This window comes from Erithacus rubecula (assembly GCF_903797595.1).
Source record: "Erithacus rubecula genome assembly, chromosome: 2".
In the NCBI taxonomy this organism is placed as follows: Eukaryota; Metazoa; Chordata; class Aves; order Passeriformes; family Muscicapidae; genus Erithacus; species Erithacus rubecula.
In genome coordinates, this window is record NC_136685.1 from 39,649,841 (window position 1) to 39,669,517 (window position 19,677).

Below are 19,677 nucleotides of genomic sequence, written 5' to 3' on the forward strand. Positions count from 1 at the left end.
AGTTCAAACAGCAAGTTTCTGATGAACAGAGAACACATATTCCCTCAATATATTGACAACTCCATTTGTAGACAATAAGTATTAGGTAATGAGAGTCAGAATAAAAAAACTACTTAATTTTTATTGTAAATAAAATGAATATAATTAACTTTGCTTGTTAAATGGATCCTGAAGAGGACAAATGGAAGCATGTTGGGAAAAGTTACTGGGGTGTTCTGCTACTGATTTCAATATAACTAGGTCTTCACTCTACTTTTAGTATTCCCATTATTTATGTATTTATGTGTGTCGTGAAAGAGTCCTTAAGTATACTGCATGATCTAATTTGCATAAAATAATAAGAATAGTAATAAAAATTATATTTCTCCTCAATACCTAGATCATACATGCACAAGAAGTAAAATAATCTGAATTTACATCAAGTAATATGTGCATATGACATATACTCATCACTGGAAGAATTTAATTAGTTCTGTCTCCATTGCAAGACTCAAGACAGACACAAGGAGGTTATGTGATCCTTGATCAAGAACACAATTTCCTCTCATTCAATGCTATATGTTGTGGTTTAGGGATGATATTCCCCAATTTACTGCTCCCCACTGAGAGTCTCCAAACCATGAACTCCTTGCTTGCTTCTCCCCCTCCCTTGTGCTGGAGAGGAGAATTGGAGGCACAAAAGGTGAAGATCATGGATTGAGATAACTTTTAAAAACAACAATAACAGAAGAAAAAAAAACCAGTAACATCAATAACACTAATAACACAGGGTACAAGAAAGAGGGGAACAATTCATGTGTGATTGCTGGAACTGGTGTTACTAGGACTACTCTGCTGCACCTACATGACCAGAAGGAACCCCTTCTCCCTGCCCCAGCAATGATGTGAGTTGGTATAGAATAACCTCCAGGTCCCCTCTTGGCTACTGAAAAATTTACCCCAGTTCTGGCTGGAACCAGGACACTGGTCTTCACACATTCTTATCTGGTTATAAATTTGTTCTGTTATTGACAGTCACACTTCTTGGTCTTGCTTTCCCAGACAATCCTCACCAGCTTGGTTTTTAACTGCATTTTCCTCTTCTGCACTCTTCCTAGGTACTTATTCTTAAGAATTTTTAAAATTGCATTGGGAATGATTCCATAATTTCTCACATTACATTTTCATGCCTCAAGTTTCTCTGTAAGAACACTTGGAAGTGTGTACCATTAATACTGATCTTGTCTACAGCTTTTCCTGAAAAAGGATCATGCTTACATTTTCATATTAAAAGAGTAGTATTCCCACATAAGAATTCAAATTCTCTTGGGAGTTTGCTTAGAATAACAAGTACTTTTGAACCTGTATAGTGACAATATTTTACTTGCATTTTTCATGAATAGCACGTAAAGCTTACAACTTAAGTATTCATTTTCATTTACCTCTCTCTTTCCCAGTTTCTTCCTCACTTCTTGAATCATGATGCCAAGTCATCACTGCTTTCAGTGAAGGTGAATGCCTCTCTATTCAAGCTATTTCTTCAGTGTAAAAGCAGAGAGATTTGTCTGATTCATAGAAGCTTCCCAGCAGATTCTACTGTGTAATTCTCTAAATAAGCCGATGACTGCTGTCCCAAAGATCACAGTCCTAAGTCTCACTCTCACTGTTTCTCAACCTTCCTCTGAATACTCAGCTCAACCACTACAAGGAAATTTGCCATTCATGGAAATGGCCATTACATTTCTTGAGCAGCAAAGTAGGGGCCTGGTTGGACTTGAAAGTGGTGTCTAAAAGTGTAACTTATGAACCTCATGGGTGGCCTGAATAATGCCATTATCCCAGATAATGGTTGAAAATGTTGTGGGGAGACTTCTGCCTGTATCCACTAGTAAGTCACAACCACTGTGTCTGCCTGGAAGGACAGCCCATAGCAGTTCTCAACCAGAACCCCCCTGGCCCTTCATTGCTGCTCCAACCTTGAACCAGACAGGAGCTGCACGTGTCCAGTTCCACTGTGGGTCTCTGCAGAGTCAAAGATCAGCCTAGCAGGGAACACAGCTCCCTCTCCTCCACTTCCCTGTCTGTGCTTTCCAGTACGGTGCAAATGATGCATTGCCTCAGGGATGAAATCTACTGCTATATCCACAAGTAATAAGAATTATAGCACAGCAAAACATATTAGACATATTCCAAATGAGTTTAAGTAAAACTATAGATACAGGAGCTGTTTTCACTGACATATACAGTGAGTTGGATGAATACTTCTTTGACAGATATCTCACAAAATAGGCACAGCTGAAATAAGCATAAAATTTTTCTTAATTTCTTTAGCAATAATTTTGATTGTCTGAATAAGCATTAGTATTTTCAACTTATTAGTATTTTCAGCTTATTTTTTTCTTGTATTACCATTAAAAAACTAGCTGTTGTTAATAAATGAAGAGTTTCAGATTTTTTCCTAAGAAATCCAATACTAAAAAGTTCAGCATTAATTAGTGTTATATTAGAAACATGGGGTCTCCAAGTTCAGGTTTGATGTTATTTTTATAATGCAGCAGATACTAGCATCTACTAGAAAAACAGGAGCTTTCAAATATGCTATTTTATGAAATATAATGGCATCAACTTATAAGAGCATAGTTTAAAAATATTTATTATAGCTCTCAGAAGCATCTTGCCAAAAAGAACATAATTTATTCTGATTTCTCTATGTTTCAGAAATCTGATTCTACCAACTATAACATCTATGTTCCATTCATAATTACTAAGACTGAATGAATCTTTTCACATTCTCTTCAGAAATACATAATAAAGTAATGTATTTACTACAATAATGACAGACACAGGAACCTAAAACACTCAAGATTCTAATTCACAGGTCCAAAATACTGAAGAGTTTGTTGATATATTTGCAGTGCAAGAAGATATATCACATATGTATTAAAATATTTTACAGTGTCTCCTCTATGTTCATGGGGAGAAATCAATTGTGGAAAGAGAAAAACTTATTTTCCAAGGGATATTAAAAAGACACAGCTAACTAATCTGTAGACTTCAGCTGATATCACCAAATAAAAATGCCATACACAGCACAGAATTAAGAATTGTTATGAAAAAAATATTTCAGCAGATATACTGGCATGTTCCTTGAAACTGATGGTTTAGGGACTTCCCGAGCTGCAAACATGAAGGTTACTGTCAAGCAGTGCAAATTGCATAAAACAGAACAATTATCAGCTTCATCTCGAAAAACTGAAAGTAACAGGACTTTGCTCTCCCTTTACTAATACTCCTTCTGTTCCCCTATTTAATTCAGCAACTTCACATGACTTTTCAAAGCAGAATCTTCCCAGAAGCTCAAAAATTCTGCATCTATTCCCATGCTGGACTGTCTTATAAAAAATATCAATTCCAAGACTGAAAAGACTATCAATGTAAATTACTTACTTACCTGTTTTACAGCTTGTCCATATTCTGATCCTTGGGGTGACAAGAAGTGACAAATATGACCATTGTTTTTTGCTTTTTCTCGAAGAGCCATAGCAGTTCGTACTGTAGCATTTCTAGCATGAACAAACACCATCACCTTTAGACAGAAAGAAACAGGGCCAATGAGAAATTTAAAAAAAAAAAGGTTTATTTTACTCAAATGAAAACACTTTATTTACTAAATATTCCCTATGGGAATGAAAAAAACTAGTTAATACATGGCATACTGATGAAAACTAATGGCACTTAAGGGCAATTAAAGGATGATCCTGCCTACATTGAGTTTAATATTTTCAAAGAGCTTTTGATAAAGTTGTATTTTTAAAAAAAATTCTTAAGTCTTTAAAAATAGGGAACGATTGTTGACCATAAATAGTTCATCTTCACAAAGTATTGAGATTAACATTGATGTAAAAAGTTGTGTTATTTGCCACATCCCAAATGTTCTGGAAACAAATAGTGGGATAATAAATATTCTGATACTACAACTTGGCTGTGTAAGAAAAGAACAACCAATTAAATAGAAGAGAACTACTGTGCAATGCTCACAGTTAAAAGTCCACAAGAATATTACCACTGTTAATAGCAGGACCACTCATACAATATTCAAAAGCCATAAAAACACTAATCAAAATGTTTGAGAGAAATGTTTTTACATTTTTTCATGCTGTTGAGAATGTCAAGAGATCTCAAAAAAAAAATTGGAGTATTTTACCTAAAAACAACTAAAATATTCCTTTCTGACTACTGCCTGCCATAATAAAGCCTGTGGGCTTTAGAAAGTTTGATAGTCAGAGGCACTCAGTATATATGCTTCAAGAACTGGAATGGCACAGATGGACCAGGACCACTTGCATTTTATGCTCTGAGTTCCCTTTCTCTTCTATTATATTCAATAAATTTCAATAAAATCATCAAGAATAAACAAGAAAAAGCACGTTTCTGCTTTTAGTTACCAGAGGCTTGGTACAGACTTTAATTATGATTTCTAAAGCTTCTGTCTACATGTATGACAATATCTGACACTACAGCAATCATTCATTCAGAAAGACCTAAGACTTTTGTACGCAGACAATAACTAAGAAACAAGAATTGTGCAACTGTCCTCTATCCAGAAGCCCTTCTACAGTTCTTATAGTCACTTAATTTTCAGATATGCAGCACTTTGATATTTATCTGCCACTGCTTTAAAAGTAATAATGCACACCTGAATTCACTGACATTTATGTATTAAATGATCACATATCAACACCTGAAAAAATGTAAAGTGACTGCAAAATTGCTCACCAAAAAAAAAAAAAAAAAAAAAAGGAAATTCTCAGACAACAATCTCTGTACATCACCATGTTTCTAAAAAAACAGCCCTAGCTAAAAATTGCTATATAACACCTTGTTGGATGTTTTTTCCCCAATGAAGTCAGTAAACATTTATCAAATGCACTGTAAGACAGCAATATAGTCTTAGGAGGGTTAATTTAGCCTGTCCTAACTGTGTCAGAGAATATTATATTTCAGTGGTAAAATCTCTGTGCATTACATTATGCAAATAAGTTAGGAAAAGTAATTTAGAATAGAGAGAAGCGGTTCCACAGTTACAAGCTGTGTAATTAGATCTGTACTTTGCAGTTCAAAGCCAGCTCTGGTGTATACAGCCCTAGTGCTGAAAGCGTCTGCTGCTGCTCTCCTGAAACCAAAGCTTTTAAATAATAAAAAATACACAAGAAAGGAGAAAGCAAATGTCTGTAGCTAGGTTACCTCCTCAGAATTTTCACAAAGTATAAAACAAATCGAACCTTTTCACCAAAAACTTTGTTTAAAATTCACAGCAGGAACTGTTTGCACTCCCCAAAGAGTTTCATATTCCAGGTTTTAATCTTTATGAAACATATTAGTGCATCACCAAAGCCCAGACAAGTGTGCTGTTATTACTAAAAATGTATAATAAGGTACTTGAAATATCTTGAAATACATTTCTTCTGCTTTGGACAGCAAAGATGCTTGGATTATTTTTCACTACTTGAAAATAAATATCTCAAACTGATATTCTCTATGATAGCCTTAAAATGGTGCATCACTTTTCTGGGGAAACATGCTGACTCTTATCTTTCCACCTTCTTATTAAAAGTGCTGGTCACCTGAATGCTTGAGTTCAGCAATTCTCTTACTGAACAGCTCTCCATGGTGAGAGAAGGTCTAGGTTTTACCATCCACTTTACATGATACCTTTCAAAGAAACTAAGATGAAAGAATGAATTTATTTAATTCAATGTTGATATTAATTATGTGGTAAAGAAACAAGCATCCGTATTTCAGCCTCAAGACATTGTTTGGCTTCACACAGCTACATCCTTATAATATGCTCCTTTATGTGGTTCTTGATCTGTGTATTACTTCTACTGAAAGTCAACAGTTAGGGATATTGATCAACAGATTAATCTGTCCAAACATTTTCTCCTTTAAGGTCAGCATGAAAACTCCTCCAAGTATTTTACATAACTCAGTTCCTAATAAGGCTGCAACACTTTTCCTCAAGGACTGCTAATGGCACTTATTTATGTTGAAAACATTTCCCGCCACATCATTAAATGGAACCACCTTACAGACTAAGTAAAACTCACTAACATGTAGCCTAATTCTAACTGCCAAATACAGTTCAAAACTGCAGTGCCCAACATTTACAGAATGAAAAGCATAACACATCCAAAATATACATGAAAACAACACACACAGCTCACTATGGCTCTTGATAAAAAAATGATGCCCAATCTGGATATCTTAAATTACCAGATCTAACTGATAGCCTAGAAGTGTATAAATGTGATTTCTCATTCCTCTCACCAAATCTGGTCACTCATGAAGAACTATCCAAAACTAGGATAGGAACAGCAGCAATAAAATAGAAGATTTCAAAAGTTGACCTATACTAAAACTTAAAAAGGTTAACACAGAATTCTTATTTTTTCTTTAGCAGATTTTTATATTTTGCATATTAAAGTCTTTCTGTACACCACAGGAAAGCTGAACAGGCTGTCACTTACTAAGTCAACAAGTTAATTTGAATGTACTTGCTAATTATTTTAATTAATGTTAGTACATCTTGTATTTAAAAGAAATATTGATATAATTTGCATGTGTACTAAGATCTTTTACTACAGAAAACTGAAGGATTACTAAGCTGCCTACAAACTAGTGCTAATGAGACATTTTTTATATCCTTCCTTTTCTACAAAAATTCTCAACAATTTAAAAGCAGACTGCATTTACTTGTCATATAAAATTAAATAATGTGAATTGGAATACATGAATTTTTGTTCAAGGTTGAGAAGTCAAAATGCCGAAAAAAATTTCAGTAACACACACCATTAAAACATCTCTCTACATTCAATAGAAATATTTAGGAAACTCTGCTGAAGAATAAAGCTGAACAATATGATACAATATTTTAACAGAAAATATTAACTAGAAATAAATATATAATGTTTCATCAGCAAATCAACAAAGTAAGGTGATATATGTTGAACTCTTGATAGATTGTCATTAATCACTCTCTAAATTTTGTTTTATTCACCCAAATACACTACTTCTGATCATCCCTGTTTAAATAAAACCTGTGATTTTTTCAAAACACTCTATATAATTTCATATAAAACCTGTTTAACATCACTGTTTACCTAACTATCTTTCTATTTTGATATTCTGGGTTTTAAGGGGTAATAACTCCATTGTGCAGATATTTTTACTATTGCAATGTGCACTTGCTCATTTGTTTATTAGCAATACTACTACTTTTTAAAGACACATGCCCTATAATTTCAATTTCTGTATTTTTTGTAGTGTGGAAATGTATATTCACTTAAAATGTGAGTACTCTAGTGAATATTTTATCACACACACTAATATCACCCATCTAATTTTTTTATTGCTTATGAATCACAGAATCTTTTGAATTGGCAGAGAACTACAAGGATTATCAAAGTCCTAGTCCTGGCCCTACACAGGATAACCTCAAGAATCACACCATGTGCCTGAGAGCACTGTCCAAATTCTTCTTGAGCTCTTTCACGCTCAGTGCTTTGATCACTTCCCTGGGGAGGCTGTTCCAGTGCCAAAACACCCTCGGGGTGAAGAACCTTTTCCTGGTATTCAATATAAACATCCCCCAACTCATCTTAATGCCAATCATGAAACTAAGTAAAGGGTTCTGGGAGAGACATTATATTGGAAATCTTTATTTTCTTCCTATTAGCCTTTCCTTCATTTTGCCTTGTGTGTTCTACATCTATCTGTAAAAAATACTCTATCACACAAATTGTGAAATCATATTTCTCATTCTTAGTTTCTCTTACACTAAGGGTAGGACTAAGGATAAGTCTTTGTTATGATCTTTCCCATTTGCCTCAGGGACTCTGGGATTCCTAGGGAAATCTTACTAGCAAGACCAAGGCAAAGAAGACATTGAATAGCTGTGTTACAGGTGCTTTATGTCACAACGTTTGCTGCCCCATTCAGTAAACAGCCCTCACTTTCCTTAGCTGCCTTTCTTCTGCTGCTGGCCTTGTGGAAGCCCTTCTTACTGCCCTTTACACACCAGATTCACCTTCAAACAGTTTGGCTTTTCCAATCCTATTTCTGCATGTTTGGACAGTGGCTTTTTGTGGAGAGCTAGGCTGAAAGGATAGTGCAGGAGGGAATCTTTCCCAGTGACTTGCAGCTGTACTGATTACCAAGGAGAGGAAACATCTGTGTCTGCCCAATCAGTTTGGGGATATAAAGGAGTGGGGTAGCTGGCCACAGTTATAGGCACTGACAGCTAGAGCTTGAGATCCAGAGTCTGCTGGAGTGAGAGCAGGAGGAGGCTGCTGGCTGTGCTGTGGGGAGGTAAGAGATGTGCTTGTGTAAAGGACAGAGAATGTGAGAAGATGTGTGAGGGACAGTCAGGGTCAGGTGGCTGGAAAGGGACAGCTTGTGGTTAGCCAGCCATGCAGAATGAAAGAAGGAGTCAGAGCTGTGTGGAACTGCCTGCAAGACAAGGAATCAGTACTGGGTGAAGCTGCCAATAAGAAAAGGAGTCAGAGTTGCATGAGAGAAAGGCATGTAGAGTTTGTGAAGAAGGAACTGGTGGGAATGCCAGTTAAAGGGCTGGTGGTGATACCAGCCCTGTCCATCTTGACATAACTGTGACAGCTTTATATTACTCCTGGGTCTTCTGTCCCTACTTTACCCTCCTGTCTATGTCCTTATCGTGTGTCAGGAGTTTCTTCCTCATCCACGCTTGCCCTGGGCCATTTTGCTTGATTTTCTGCACATTAGGATGGCCTGTTCTTGAATTTGGAAGATCTGATTCCTGAAAATCCCCTAGCTCTTCAAGATCACCTGTCACAGGATCCTTTCAAGGTTTCTTAAAAGAAAAATTATTCTTGTGCAGCCCAAACCAGTGCAGCTTTTTGCCTTGTTCCCTCCATCAGAACCTTGAATGCCACCATCTCATGGTCACTGCGGCCAGAACACTTTGCAGCATTCAGATCCCCAACCTGTCTTTCCCTTTTTGTAAGTACAAAGTACAGCACAGCATCAACCTTCATCAGCTCCTCAGTCATCTGTGCTGGGAAATTGCCATCAATGCACTCAAGAAAACTTAGTGGATTGCTTTTGCTCTGCTGTGTTGTCTCTCCAGAAGACATTCTTGTGGCAAAGTTTCCCTGGAAGACCAGGGACTACAAACATGAGGCTTCTTTTAGTTGTCTGAAGAAGGCCTCATTTACTTTATTCCTTATCAGTGTCTGTAGCAAAATCCCACAATGACATTGATTATGTCTATGTACTGGCTAATTCTCCTCCTGTGCTCTCAGCTGGCTCATCCCTAGGCAGAGCTCCAGGTATCTTTGCTGTTCTCTTACATGCAAGCGAATTTCTTGCTGCCCTAACCTTGACCTTGCTCAAAATTCTGTTTCCACCCATTGCAGCACTCAGGCGTGTGAGGAAGCACATCACATCTCTGATCTCAATACCATCTTAGCTCAGCAATTAGGGATGCAGATCCCCAATTTCTCCCTTTCATTCCATATGCTGTATGTACACAGGCAGTACAGAGAGGCACTCAACTATGTCCATGTAAAACATGACATTGTAATGTGACACTGCCACTATATAAAACTGAAAGGGGTTTGGTGTCATTTCCATCCAAAGCTATAGATAAAACAGTTATGGACTTTAAGTGACACTGAGCCTCTACCACTAAAACAGGAGACTCCCATGACATCAAACCTTTACACTGAAGAACAGCCAGTGTTCATGCAGCAGCACTTATGGGAGGGTGCTTCAAGTGAAAAGTTTTTACCCACATGAAACTTCATGACTCTGCCTTTATACAGTTATAACTGTTATATATATTTTCCACTAATGAAAACCTGTTTCAGAGAACTATAAAAGGATCTGTGCTATCTTCCATTTATAGCCTTAGCCAAATATATTACAAATTGCAGAGGAAAAATGAATAGAGTGAAAATTAAAGCAGAGAGCAAATTAAAAATAAGACAAACAAACAATACTTTACTGACTTCTACAGGTAGCAGAAATTATTCTGAATCTAAATTGACAGGATAGAAATAGAAATAGCAATACTATTCTTGTATAGAAAATTAAGCAAGAGTAGCTAGTCTATTACTATGCAAATATATGTCATTAGGCAGTTAACAATTGCATTTTTGCAGATGCCAATGGACTTGAATGACAATTATTATTCAAAATTATAAGCAGCTTTGCGCTGTATCTTTTTTTAGAAAAAGATCATGCAATAGCTTGTTTCAAGCATTTCCCTTTGTCCTGCTTTGACAGTAACTATTTTGACTTTGTATCATAAAATATGTTTCTATGGTATAATAAATTATATTTTCAACAAATATTACTCTAGATTAAGAGTTGTTGTGTTCACCACGTCTCTTCTTATGTTTTCAAATCTATCTATACTCACATATATAACACTCATAATATGCAAAAATGACCCAGGGGTCAGTAGGGATAAGCTGATTCTATTCAGCTATAATAAAGGAAAGGAACATAAAAGATACTGGAGGAATCTTTATATCTATTCCCGTTACTTTTACTTAAGCAAAAAAAAAAAAAAGATTAAGAAGAGTTGCCACGTGATCTCTCTAGCTTCTGGTTTCAGTAACACAAACCTACTAAACAATTAAAAGAATAGTCATGATTTCCAATTTATTTTTTATCAGTACTGTTTTAAAGACAGATCTTAATCCAGATTTTTGCTCCTAATCAACAGGTTTTCCATATCATCAGAAAAATAAATACCTGCTTTCAAGAGATGTTTTTAATATGAAACTTAATAAGTTATAAAGAACTTAAATGTTGCATTTATTGTTGATGGTAGTAAACTATGCTAAAACAAATAGAATCTCCTTCCTAACCCTACATGCTACATACCAAGTCCTTCTCAAAATATCCCAGCCTAAATAAGAGTATCATAAATACCTTATAATTAAAAGGCATGTAATTATCCAAATGTGATATATTCTAGAATCACTTTTCAGTAGCCAGCCACAAGGAAAACTCTCAATACCACAGAATTACATAAATGAGAAATTTTGTTTGGAAAATGATTATTAAATGTAAAGTCAAAAGGAATTTCCTGATGCATCTTAGTGAAAATTTATTTTCCATCCTCATGGATTCCTCAAAATACCTTATTTTCTACAGCAAACTTTATTTCTGTGTATTTCTAATTGAAATCTGCCAATGACATTACCACTGTATTCTCAGGTGACACCTGTTGGAAGTCTGTGACAGGCATAACGTCTTAGTGGACGGCAAGTGCCTTGATAATAATTTACAATGTTTTGACAAAGATCAGGTAGTTTATTTATACAGTTGATACTATCATGATAAATTAAGCACACAGGTCAATTTCTTTCAGAGCTATAGGGCAAGAATTTTCAAAAGCTTTGAACCATTGACAATGCTTAATATATCTTTTGAAGCATCATTTAACCTTGCAATTGAATTCTTACTGAAAAATAATGTGGAGCTGACAAATCCACAGACTTAACTTCCCACAATCTTCTAGACTGTTAATGGTCTGCAGTGTCACATCTGAAAAACAACTTTTAAGATAGAGCTACTAAAACATCACATATGGCTGCAAGACTGGTCAAAGGGCCTTTGCCACACTAGCAAGCAGTAAATTTGCAACTTAGGTCACTTAACAATTAGGTCATCCACAAGAGGCTCAGGATGTAACTATCTATTACTTAATTAAAATAAAATTTTAGGCTATGAGAAGTTGCTCATCTGGAATGAAATTAGATATTTTTTTTTTAATGTTTCAATGCAAATTCATCATCTCAGACTAACTCTAAAAAGTAGCATTTGCTACCTTAAACAGCTGTAATTACCAATATTAACAACACTGTATAGCTGTGCAAGAGTGCAGACATAAACTGAACACCTCATGTACTCATAATGCATGAGAACATATTAAATTGGTGTTTCTGGTCTACATAAATTCATTGTGAATGCCTGAGTACACATATACAGACAAACTACTATATAAATACAAGCATACATGCAAAAATTAGCATACTGCACACAAACATTTAGAAGTCTCCCTAATTGAAGAATTATGGAGTTTTATACACATAACTTGTTACGGCATCCATTTCCAGCAATTTCCTGTTCATAAGAGCAGCTGATAAGGTATATGTTGAAAGTCAAATTTGAACAGAAAATATAGAGGAAAATAGTACATACATATCACTTGACAATAATATGAAATACCTGGTATAGAACTCTTTTTGAAGTGCACAGCACATCAATATACTATTTCCAATTAAAGAAAGATAAAAACTTTCATTTATATTGGCATAAGATTATATTAACTATATTGTTAAAGTTGAACAGGCAGTTATTATGGAAATGAAGAGAATAAATAAATTATGAAGAGGCAGAACACAAAAATAGTGCACCATCACTGAATTAGTTTGTGATTTTGTTAAATAAATCATACATAGAAATGGGCCCTAATTGTGCAAAAACTGCAAAAGGAAACAATTCAAAGCCTCAATTCCTCATTTAATCAGCTGACTCAGAAATAACATTTAAAATCATCAGTCATAATTAAGTTATTCTTCCAGGTCACTTTACCTTCTGTATTTATTCATATGTGCACGCACATATAAATGTAGATGCAATATATACACATATAAATGTAAATAAACTACAGCAGATGATGAAAGAGAAACAATCTGTACAGATACAGAGGTACAAAACCACAAGCTGAAATAAACTCTTTAAGTGCTAAAATAAAAATTTAGAAAAAAACCCAATCTAGATGAAGAATATGTATTAATAAATTCTGTAGCTTCTCAGACTTATTTGTCCAAACCGTGATATAAGCACTATTTCACCCAGGGAAAAAATACTAGGACAAGCTTAATTCTCAAGGTACTAAGTCCCAGAGAGACCTCTGAAGAAAACACTGTTTTATTAAATCTTATCTCAAGACATGGCTATAACAGCATTGTCAACAGCTCCAGTAACTAAGCTTATTAAACTTTTATCTTCACACGGCTTCTGCAGCCAAATAACAGCTGGAAAACTGATAATAAAGAAATTTAATCCATCATTTTTACAGATGAAATTAATACCTGTCAAATTCACTGCTGACAATTTAATATAATAGATTTAAATTAACTACTCTGTTTCTTTTTTAGTTTAAGATAGCTCAGAAAAACAAGATGACACTTCTTAATACTGCAAAGTTCAAGTCAATTATTGTACATAGAGAACAATTACAGACAAAGTGAATTGTGTGCAATATGCATCACAGAGTCAGTTCTGACTATATAAGTTTAAGAAATTTTTTTCTGGTCCAAGACAACAAAAATTCTGCTTTGAAAGAGTAAAGTATTAAAAATCTGTGAAAGATGACACTTAGAACTGACTCTAAAATTTTTTAGGAATGTATTGCACCTCAAAATTATTTCGAATTAAACTAAACATGGACCATTAGTATAAGACAACATAATAAGAACATAAATTATAATTGATAAAGCAGTCTTGATCTCCAGAAAACTGCATAGTAACCAATGCACAGACTAACAAAAAATGTTACAATTATACATGACTCAATTCTGCACATTCACTTGATTTTAAAAAAGGTAAAAGCTTATAACAGGTAAATTAGATGCAGTTGAGACAATATTGCAAAAGCAGTAGAGAGCACAATCCAACTATACCTAAAAAATTAGCTCAAATGAGGAGAGTCAAAGCTCAGAAATTAACAATGTAGTTGAAAAAGCACTTTCTTCAAAAGGTTAAAAAAAACCTGAACTGAAATAAACACAAAACAGGCAGTTCAAGATCACCACTCAAAATGCATCAACAAAAACAGAGGGTTTATATAAAACTGCTCATTGTTACTTTTCATCTACATTTTTCATCCCAGTAGTGAAATTTCTAGCATGCTAATTCAAAAAAAGGCCTGTATCTCTACTGGTTTGCAGTTATTAGCCTTAGTTAAGTGGAGTTGTTGCTAATTTTGTACAATTACTACTACTGCATTCCCATTGTGATGTTGTGTTGAGGCTTTACCATACTGCATTTCAAAAATCCAAATTCTTTGCAACAGATAACTTGGCATCTTTTGCCACTAGAAAAGCTGTTCCTTGCATAGTGAAACCACTTCTTCTAAAGCCATGATGTCTTCTCAGTATTTATGTACTGACACCTTGAACCGTAAACAGTAAGGGCAATGAGAACCACAAAAAGGTGTCAGAAGTTCCACAGAACAGCGAGTTTTTGCTATGAATGGAAAACACCAAGCTCAGTGAGAAAATGGACTTTCAAGGAATCACAGAATAAGCTGAGTTGGAAGGGACACTCATGGATTGGCAAGTCCAACTCCTGGAGTTTCCCTGAGTACCAGAGCTGGTGAAACAAAAGATACTGTCATGTCAAACTTACACAGAAAACTCACAATAGGAAAACAGGAATTATTGTCTCTTAAAAAGGAAAAAGAGGTTCCAGAAGATAAGAAAATGCCAAAGGCACTCCAAGGTAAAAACAGACAAAATGGCAAAGGAGCAAAGTGCATTGGATATGGAACCAGGACTGAAACTTAAATACTTGTGACTGAAGATAAGTAAAAGTATTGAAAATCAGCAAAAAAAGCCATAGAGGAAAATAAGCTGTGAAGAAAAAATATAAGAGGCCTGCTGAAACAACACCAAGGGCAAAGAAAACACAGGACTTCTTTTGAAGGTTTAATAATATCAAAGAGAATCACTTATAAGAAAAAAAGAACAAGAAAATGGTGAAACAAAAGAGGTGCATAGTATGGGGAGAGTGGGGAAAGAAGAGTTTCAGCAACAGCAACAACTCTTCTAATTTATAATACAAGACATTGATGGAATTTTTTGCTTAAGTGAATTTCAGACCAAGCAAAAAAAAAAAGAAAGAAAAAAGACAAGACAGCAAAGAGTATGGTTCTGACAAACTCATAACAGCAAAAATTTAAGAGGTGGTGGGGACAATGGGAGAGACGTGAGATCATGTCCTGGTAACCAAGCTAATGAGATAAACCAGCAAAAGGTCAGTAACAGCAGGAGACATAATGGATGTGAATTTATGAGTCAGAGTGAAAAACAGTTAACTCCCTAGGATACTAACTTAAACAACTGAACCTTGACAAAGAGAGCAGTAGTTCAATATATTATATTAAGGAATTTAATATAAAATCAAAATTTACATGATGTGTTTCAGAGGAATAACCAAAACCTTAAATATACTATGTTATTTCTCACAACTCCTAAAAATACTAATTTGTCTCAAATCATAACATGACAAGGGTGTCATGTTATTATCATAAATCGTTAAGATAAATACAGTATGATATGCATTATCCTAAACTGGTTATTGGAAGGAAAATATTACAAGTGGAAGAATAGTGAGGAGGATGGTAGATTTGCTCCAGTGGCCTTGCAGCTGGGATTGCCAAGGCCTGGAGATAACCAGTATGGGAAATCCCATATATTAAGTCTGCTGCTGTTTATCCTCCATCTGTTTTGAGAAGTAGAATATCTGTGTTGAGATAATGTGGGTGTTCACAGAGACTTGGAGGCACTCTCATGGACAAGTCTGAGATTGCTGACCTGAGAGAGAGATCAAAGCCCAGAAATCATAAAAAGCACAGGAAGACCTCAGCACAGTGGTGCAATATGAGGGTCCCTGGTAAATGGCTGCAAACAGCAGCTTCACTGCCCCTCAGGATGGGCTGAGCCTGGCAGTGCCTGCCCTGCCCCTCACGTGTCTCTGCTGCCCACGAGCAGCTTCAGGGTCCTCCAGAAACTGAGGTAATGAAAAAAAATTAACTCTTTGCATTTCAGCCTGGGTTTGTGCTTGTTCTGGCCACCTGTGTCAACACACACCTGTAATGTAATGTTTCAGTTATTATAAGAATGATCCTGACATATGCAGTTTTCAGTCACTGTCTTTGCTGATCTTGTGAAGTTCTCCACAGGCTGTCTCAGAACAGTGCTGCTTTTACCCCAGAAATTGCTGCCATTAGATGCCCTTCTCACAGGGCTGTAAAATGTGAATTTTTTTTCAGCGTTGTATCTGAAATAATCCTTTTGGTTAATGGGGCCCGCTGCAGGTGACTGTCTGACAAAATACAGCTGTAATAACACTGAGGGAATGATAATTTTCAATCAGCCTTCACCTAGTCTTCAAGCAAAGAGTATCCCAGAAGAGAAATGCCAGAAAAAATACTCCACATACAACTGAGCGTGGTATCATATTTTCTGACAAATGGTGCATGATTATTTTCTTTCTTCATTTAAAGAATCTTTGTCTTTTTTAAGAGGTAGAAATAAAACTCTGAAAGCGTGAATTAGTCCAGGAAGATCCAACATCTTTTAGATTATATCAGAACATAGCAAATTCAAAGTATGACATGAAAAACAAATATTCACAAACTAATATCAAGCAGGGAAGGACAATCCCAGAAAAGCAGATTTAACAGCGCTAGGGGCTCTAACTGAAAGCTGCCTTAGGAGGTAGGATCTACCAGAGAAAACTTCCAATCGATTTCTACATGGCTAGCAATCCTTCCAAATGAGCACACTGATTTAAAAAGTACTTGGAAACCTTTGGGACATTTTCTGATCTTTAGTCATGACAAGAAGTTTCTATAACAAAATCTCCAGAAAAGTCAGTAGGGCAAGCCATCTATCTAACTTCCTCAAGTGGTAAACAAGAGGAGAATTGTGCTATAAGACAAATGTTATTGTTTCAGTTGCATTTGGTAATTCAAAGTGAAGCCTACAAATGAGATATCTCATTAGTTTGAGCAGATGGATCAAAATTAAAGACTGAATCACCAATTCTTAATTTCCCAGTAGCCAGGAAGAGCTTGAAGTCTTGCAGAAGATGAATGTTGAAAAATCATCATAAAAAGCTTCTCTCCATCTGTCAAAACATATGCCTATAGAATGCAACTACTCTTACCAAGCTCAGCCTTAAAAAATGAAAATACACATACATCTAATAAAAACACATGGACGTGTAACTATAGCCAAACCTCACACTCCAACCTGCAATATGACAGCATCACATCAGCATGAATTTCATAGGAATAAATTATTTAGTTCTGCTATGGCAAAATTCTTTAAGAATGAGTTAACAGAACAGTAGATAAACAATGTTGAATTTAATTCATTAAGGCATTCCAAAGACTCTGGTCAAGAATCTTACAAGAGACAACATAGTGAAAGCTTGATGGCCACAGGAAGATCTACATTAACTCAAGCAACTTAGTGAGGAAAGTGTTTTTCTCTAGTTCTGGTATTTCTTTCTTGCATTTCAGTATAAAACAGAACAGAGGTTTTAGGCTCTCTGGAGCACTGCTAATGAGATCTATGTCTGTCACACATTATTGCTTGAATAGATACAAAATCTCAACCACATCCTGAATGTCATACAGATATACAACAGTTATGGAAATTTTTTAAGTATTTGGGGGGTAAGAGATGAATACATCTTTTTAAGAAATATATTTAGAAGCAATAACAGCTTTGTTTAAAAGCATATGAAGTTTCCACATATATAATGTTAATAAATACAAGTTTTTCAGATACACAAGCTATGAAAGGTAACAGAGCAAGATGATAACAGCCTATGGTGAATGTGGACACAAGGTAATGAATTTCTAGAAAATTAGAAAATCAAAGGACATTCTCAAAATTCTGCAAAGGCACTGAAGAAAAACTTACTTGTGTAATATTAATCATATTTGCTCATATTAATCTTTCACTATGAGGCAGGCATCTCAATGTAGATATATCTACATGACCTTTTCCCCCCCTTTTTAAACATCTGCACGTCTAATGATTAGACAGATCATTCGACATGGCACACTTATTAAAAGGAAAACTCAAATTTTTTATGTGATACAGTACTACACATGATAATTAGACAATGAGCTGATGTGTTTGATTCTACCTTGTCACAGCCTGGTACTTGTATATAATTCATTTCAGGTTATTGTATTTTTTAAAATAAATATCAAGACCAATATGAATTAAATAGTCCGAAGAAAAGTCCAGTGTATCTGGTTGCTATTTAGTTGTTCTAAATGAGAGCTCTGCAACATAGCAGAATGAACACTTTCAAACAAAGAAAATTTACAACCATATGAATCAAATTAACCAAAGTGTTCTGAAATCAAACCAATATCTCTATAGCAAGGAAACCACACTTCTGCTTTGCTCAAAATTATACTTATATGGCTGTGGGTTTGAAATACAATTTTCAAAGGGATCAGCAACAGTGTTCTTTGCTGAAACTATAATATTAAGTAGACTACAGTTCTTTTCACCTCTTAAAACTGTAGCTCATGCCTTAAAACAAAAGTCTTGCACTCAGCTGCTAGCACAAGAACTAAAAACTATTCACAAGAAAAGTTGCAAAAGTATCTCCTACAAGAATTTAACAACTTACTGTACTTTAATGTTTTCAAATAATATCATATATGTTTGCAGTCCCTTTTTTCCTCAGTGTGAAGAAAAGAGAGGGGAAGAAAGGTGCAGTAAATATGCCAAAACAGCACACAGACTCCCTGCTGGGAATCCAAGATACATTACTTAGATACTACTGATTTATAGACTGCCACTTGCACTTCAGCAAGTGAAAATAAACAAAACCAAAGCAAGAAATGAAAGATAAGAAACTAAATGTACTTCAGTGTTAGGAATTTGGTAATGTTTACGCATAATTGACAATGAGGAGAAAACAAACAAAAGTTTCCCTGGTACTGCTAAAAAATTTCATTAACAGTCTTCACTCAGGAAAACAACAGTACTTCCATAAATAATCTTCATGAAAGTTTTCTGAATGTAACACAATAACTGATATCAACAAGTGAAGATAAGCTGAAGAATGGAGCTAAAGCAAGGCTGTGGAGGCAGGAGGACTAGGAGGCTGCTGCTGAAGTATTTTTTCCCTTCTCAAATCATAAACCAACTGTTCATCTTTAAAAAAACACAATGATTTTTTTTTTTTTTTGTGAAAAGGAAAAAAATGCAATTCTTAGTGTGACTGTATGGGACAGTTTCCCTCTTTTATATATGTTATTTACTGAAAAGCCTCTTCAAGCATTATAGAACACTAGCATTTGTTCTTGCTTTGAACAGGGGTGCCATACCTGCTTTATGTGCAAAGTTCTAACAAAAATGAGACATTGTGTGGGAGTAATTCAGGACCACAATCATAACAGAATGAGAAACTATTCAGGCAAATGAGTTAGGCCCATATCTTTAGCTGAGGGGAATTTCAGACTTGAAAATTCACTGCAGAAAGCTCTATTGTAAAGCAAAATGAAGGATTACTTCCTGTAAAAGAAAACAAAACACAAACTCCAGGATACTTCAAATTATTTATGCTGAGCCCTTACGCACCCTGTCTTGAATGCTGCATAATTCTCATCTCTCATCTCTAACACAAAAGACTAGAATTTGAAAGGTATAGGGAAGGCTAAGAATAATAATAATCAAGTGCTTAATTTTTGGATTTTTTTTCATCTTTAAGTGTACCTGTTGTAAGGTCTTTACAGACTGACCTGCTTTGCCTTGTAATTTTTAAAAAATTGACATAAATACACATTAATGACTTTATGGATATATAAAGTACTGGGAATTT

At 35.2% G+C, this 19,677-nt stretch overlaps 1 protein-coding gene across 2 annotated transcripts in view; it reads right to left on the minus strand.

Moving 5' to 3' along the window:
* Positions 1 to 19,677, minus strand: part of ASCC3 (activating signal cointegrator 1 complex subunit 3) — a 249,066-nt gene that overhangs the window by 121,732 nt on the left and 107,657 nt on the right. For both annotated transcript variants that reach the window (XM_079327712.1, XM_079327713.1), the window contains exon 14: positions 3,431 to 3,565. In XM_079327712.1, coding sequence (XP_079183838.1) covers positions 3,431 to 3,565 — 135 coding nt within the window. The remainder of the gene's footprint in view (positions 1 to 3,430; positions 3,566 to 19,677) is intronic.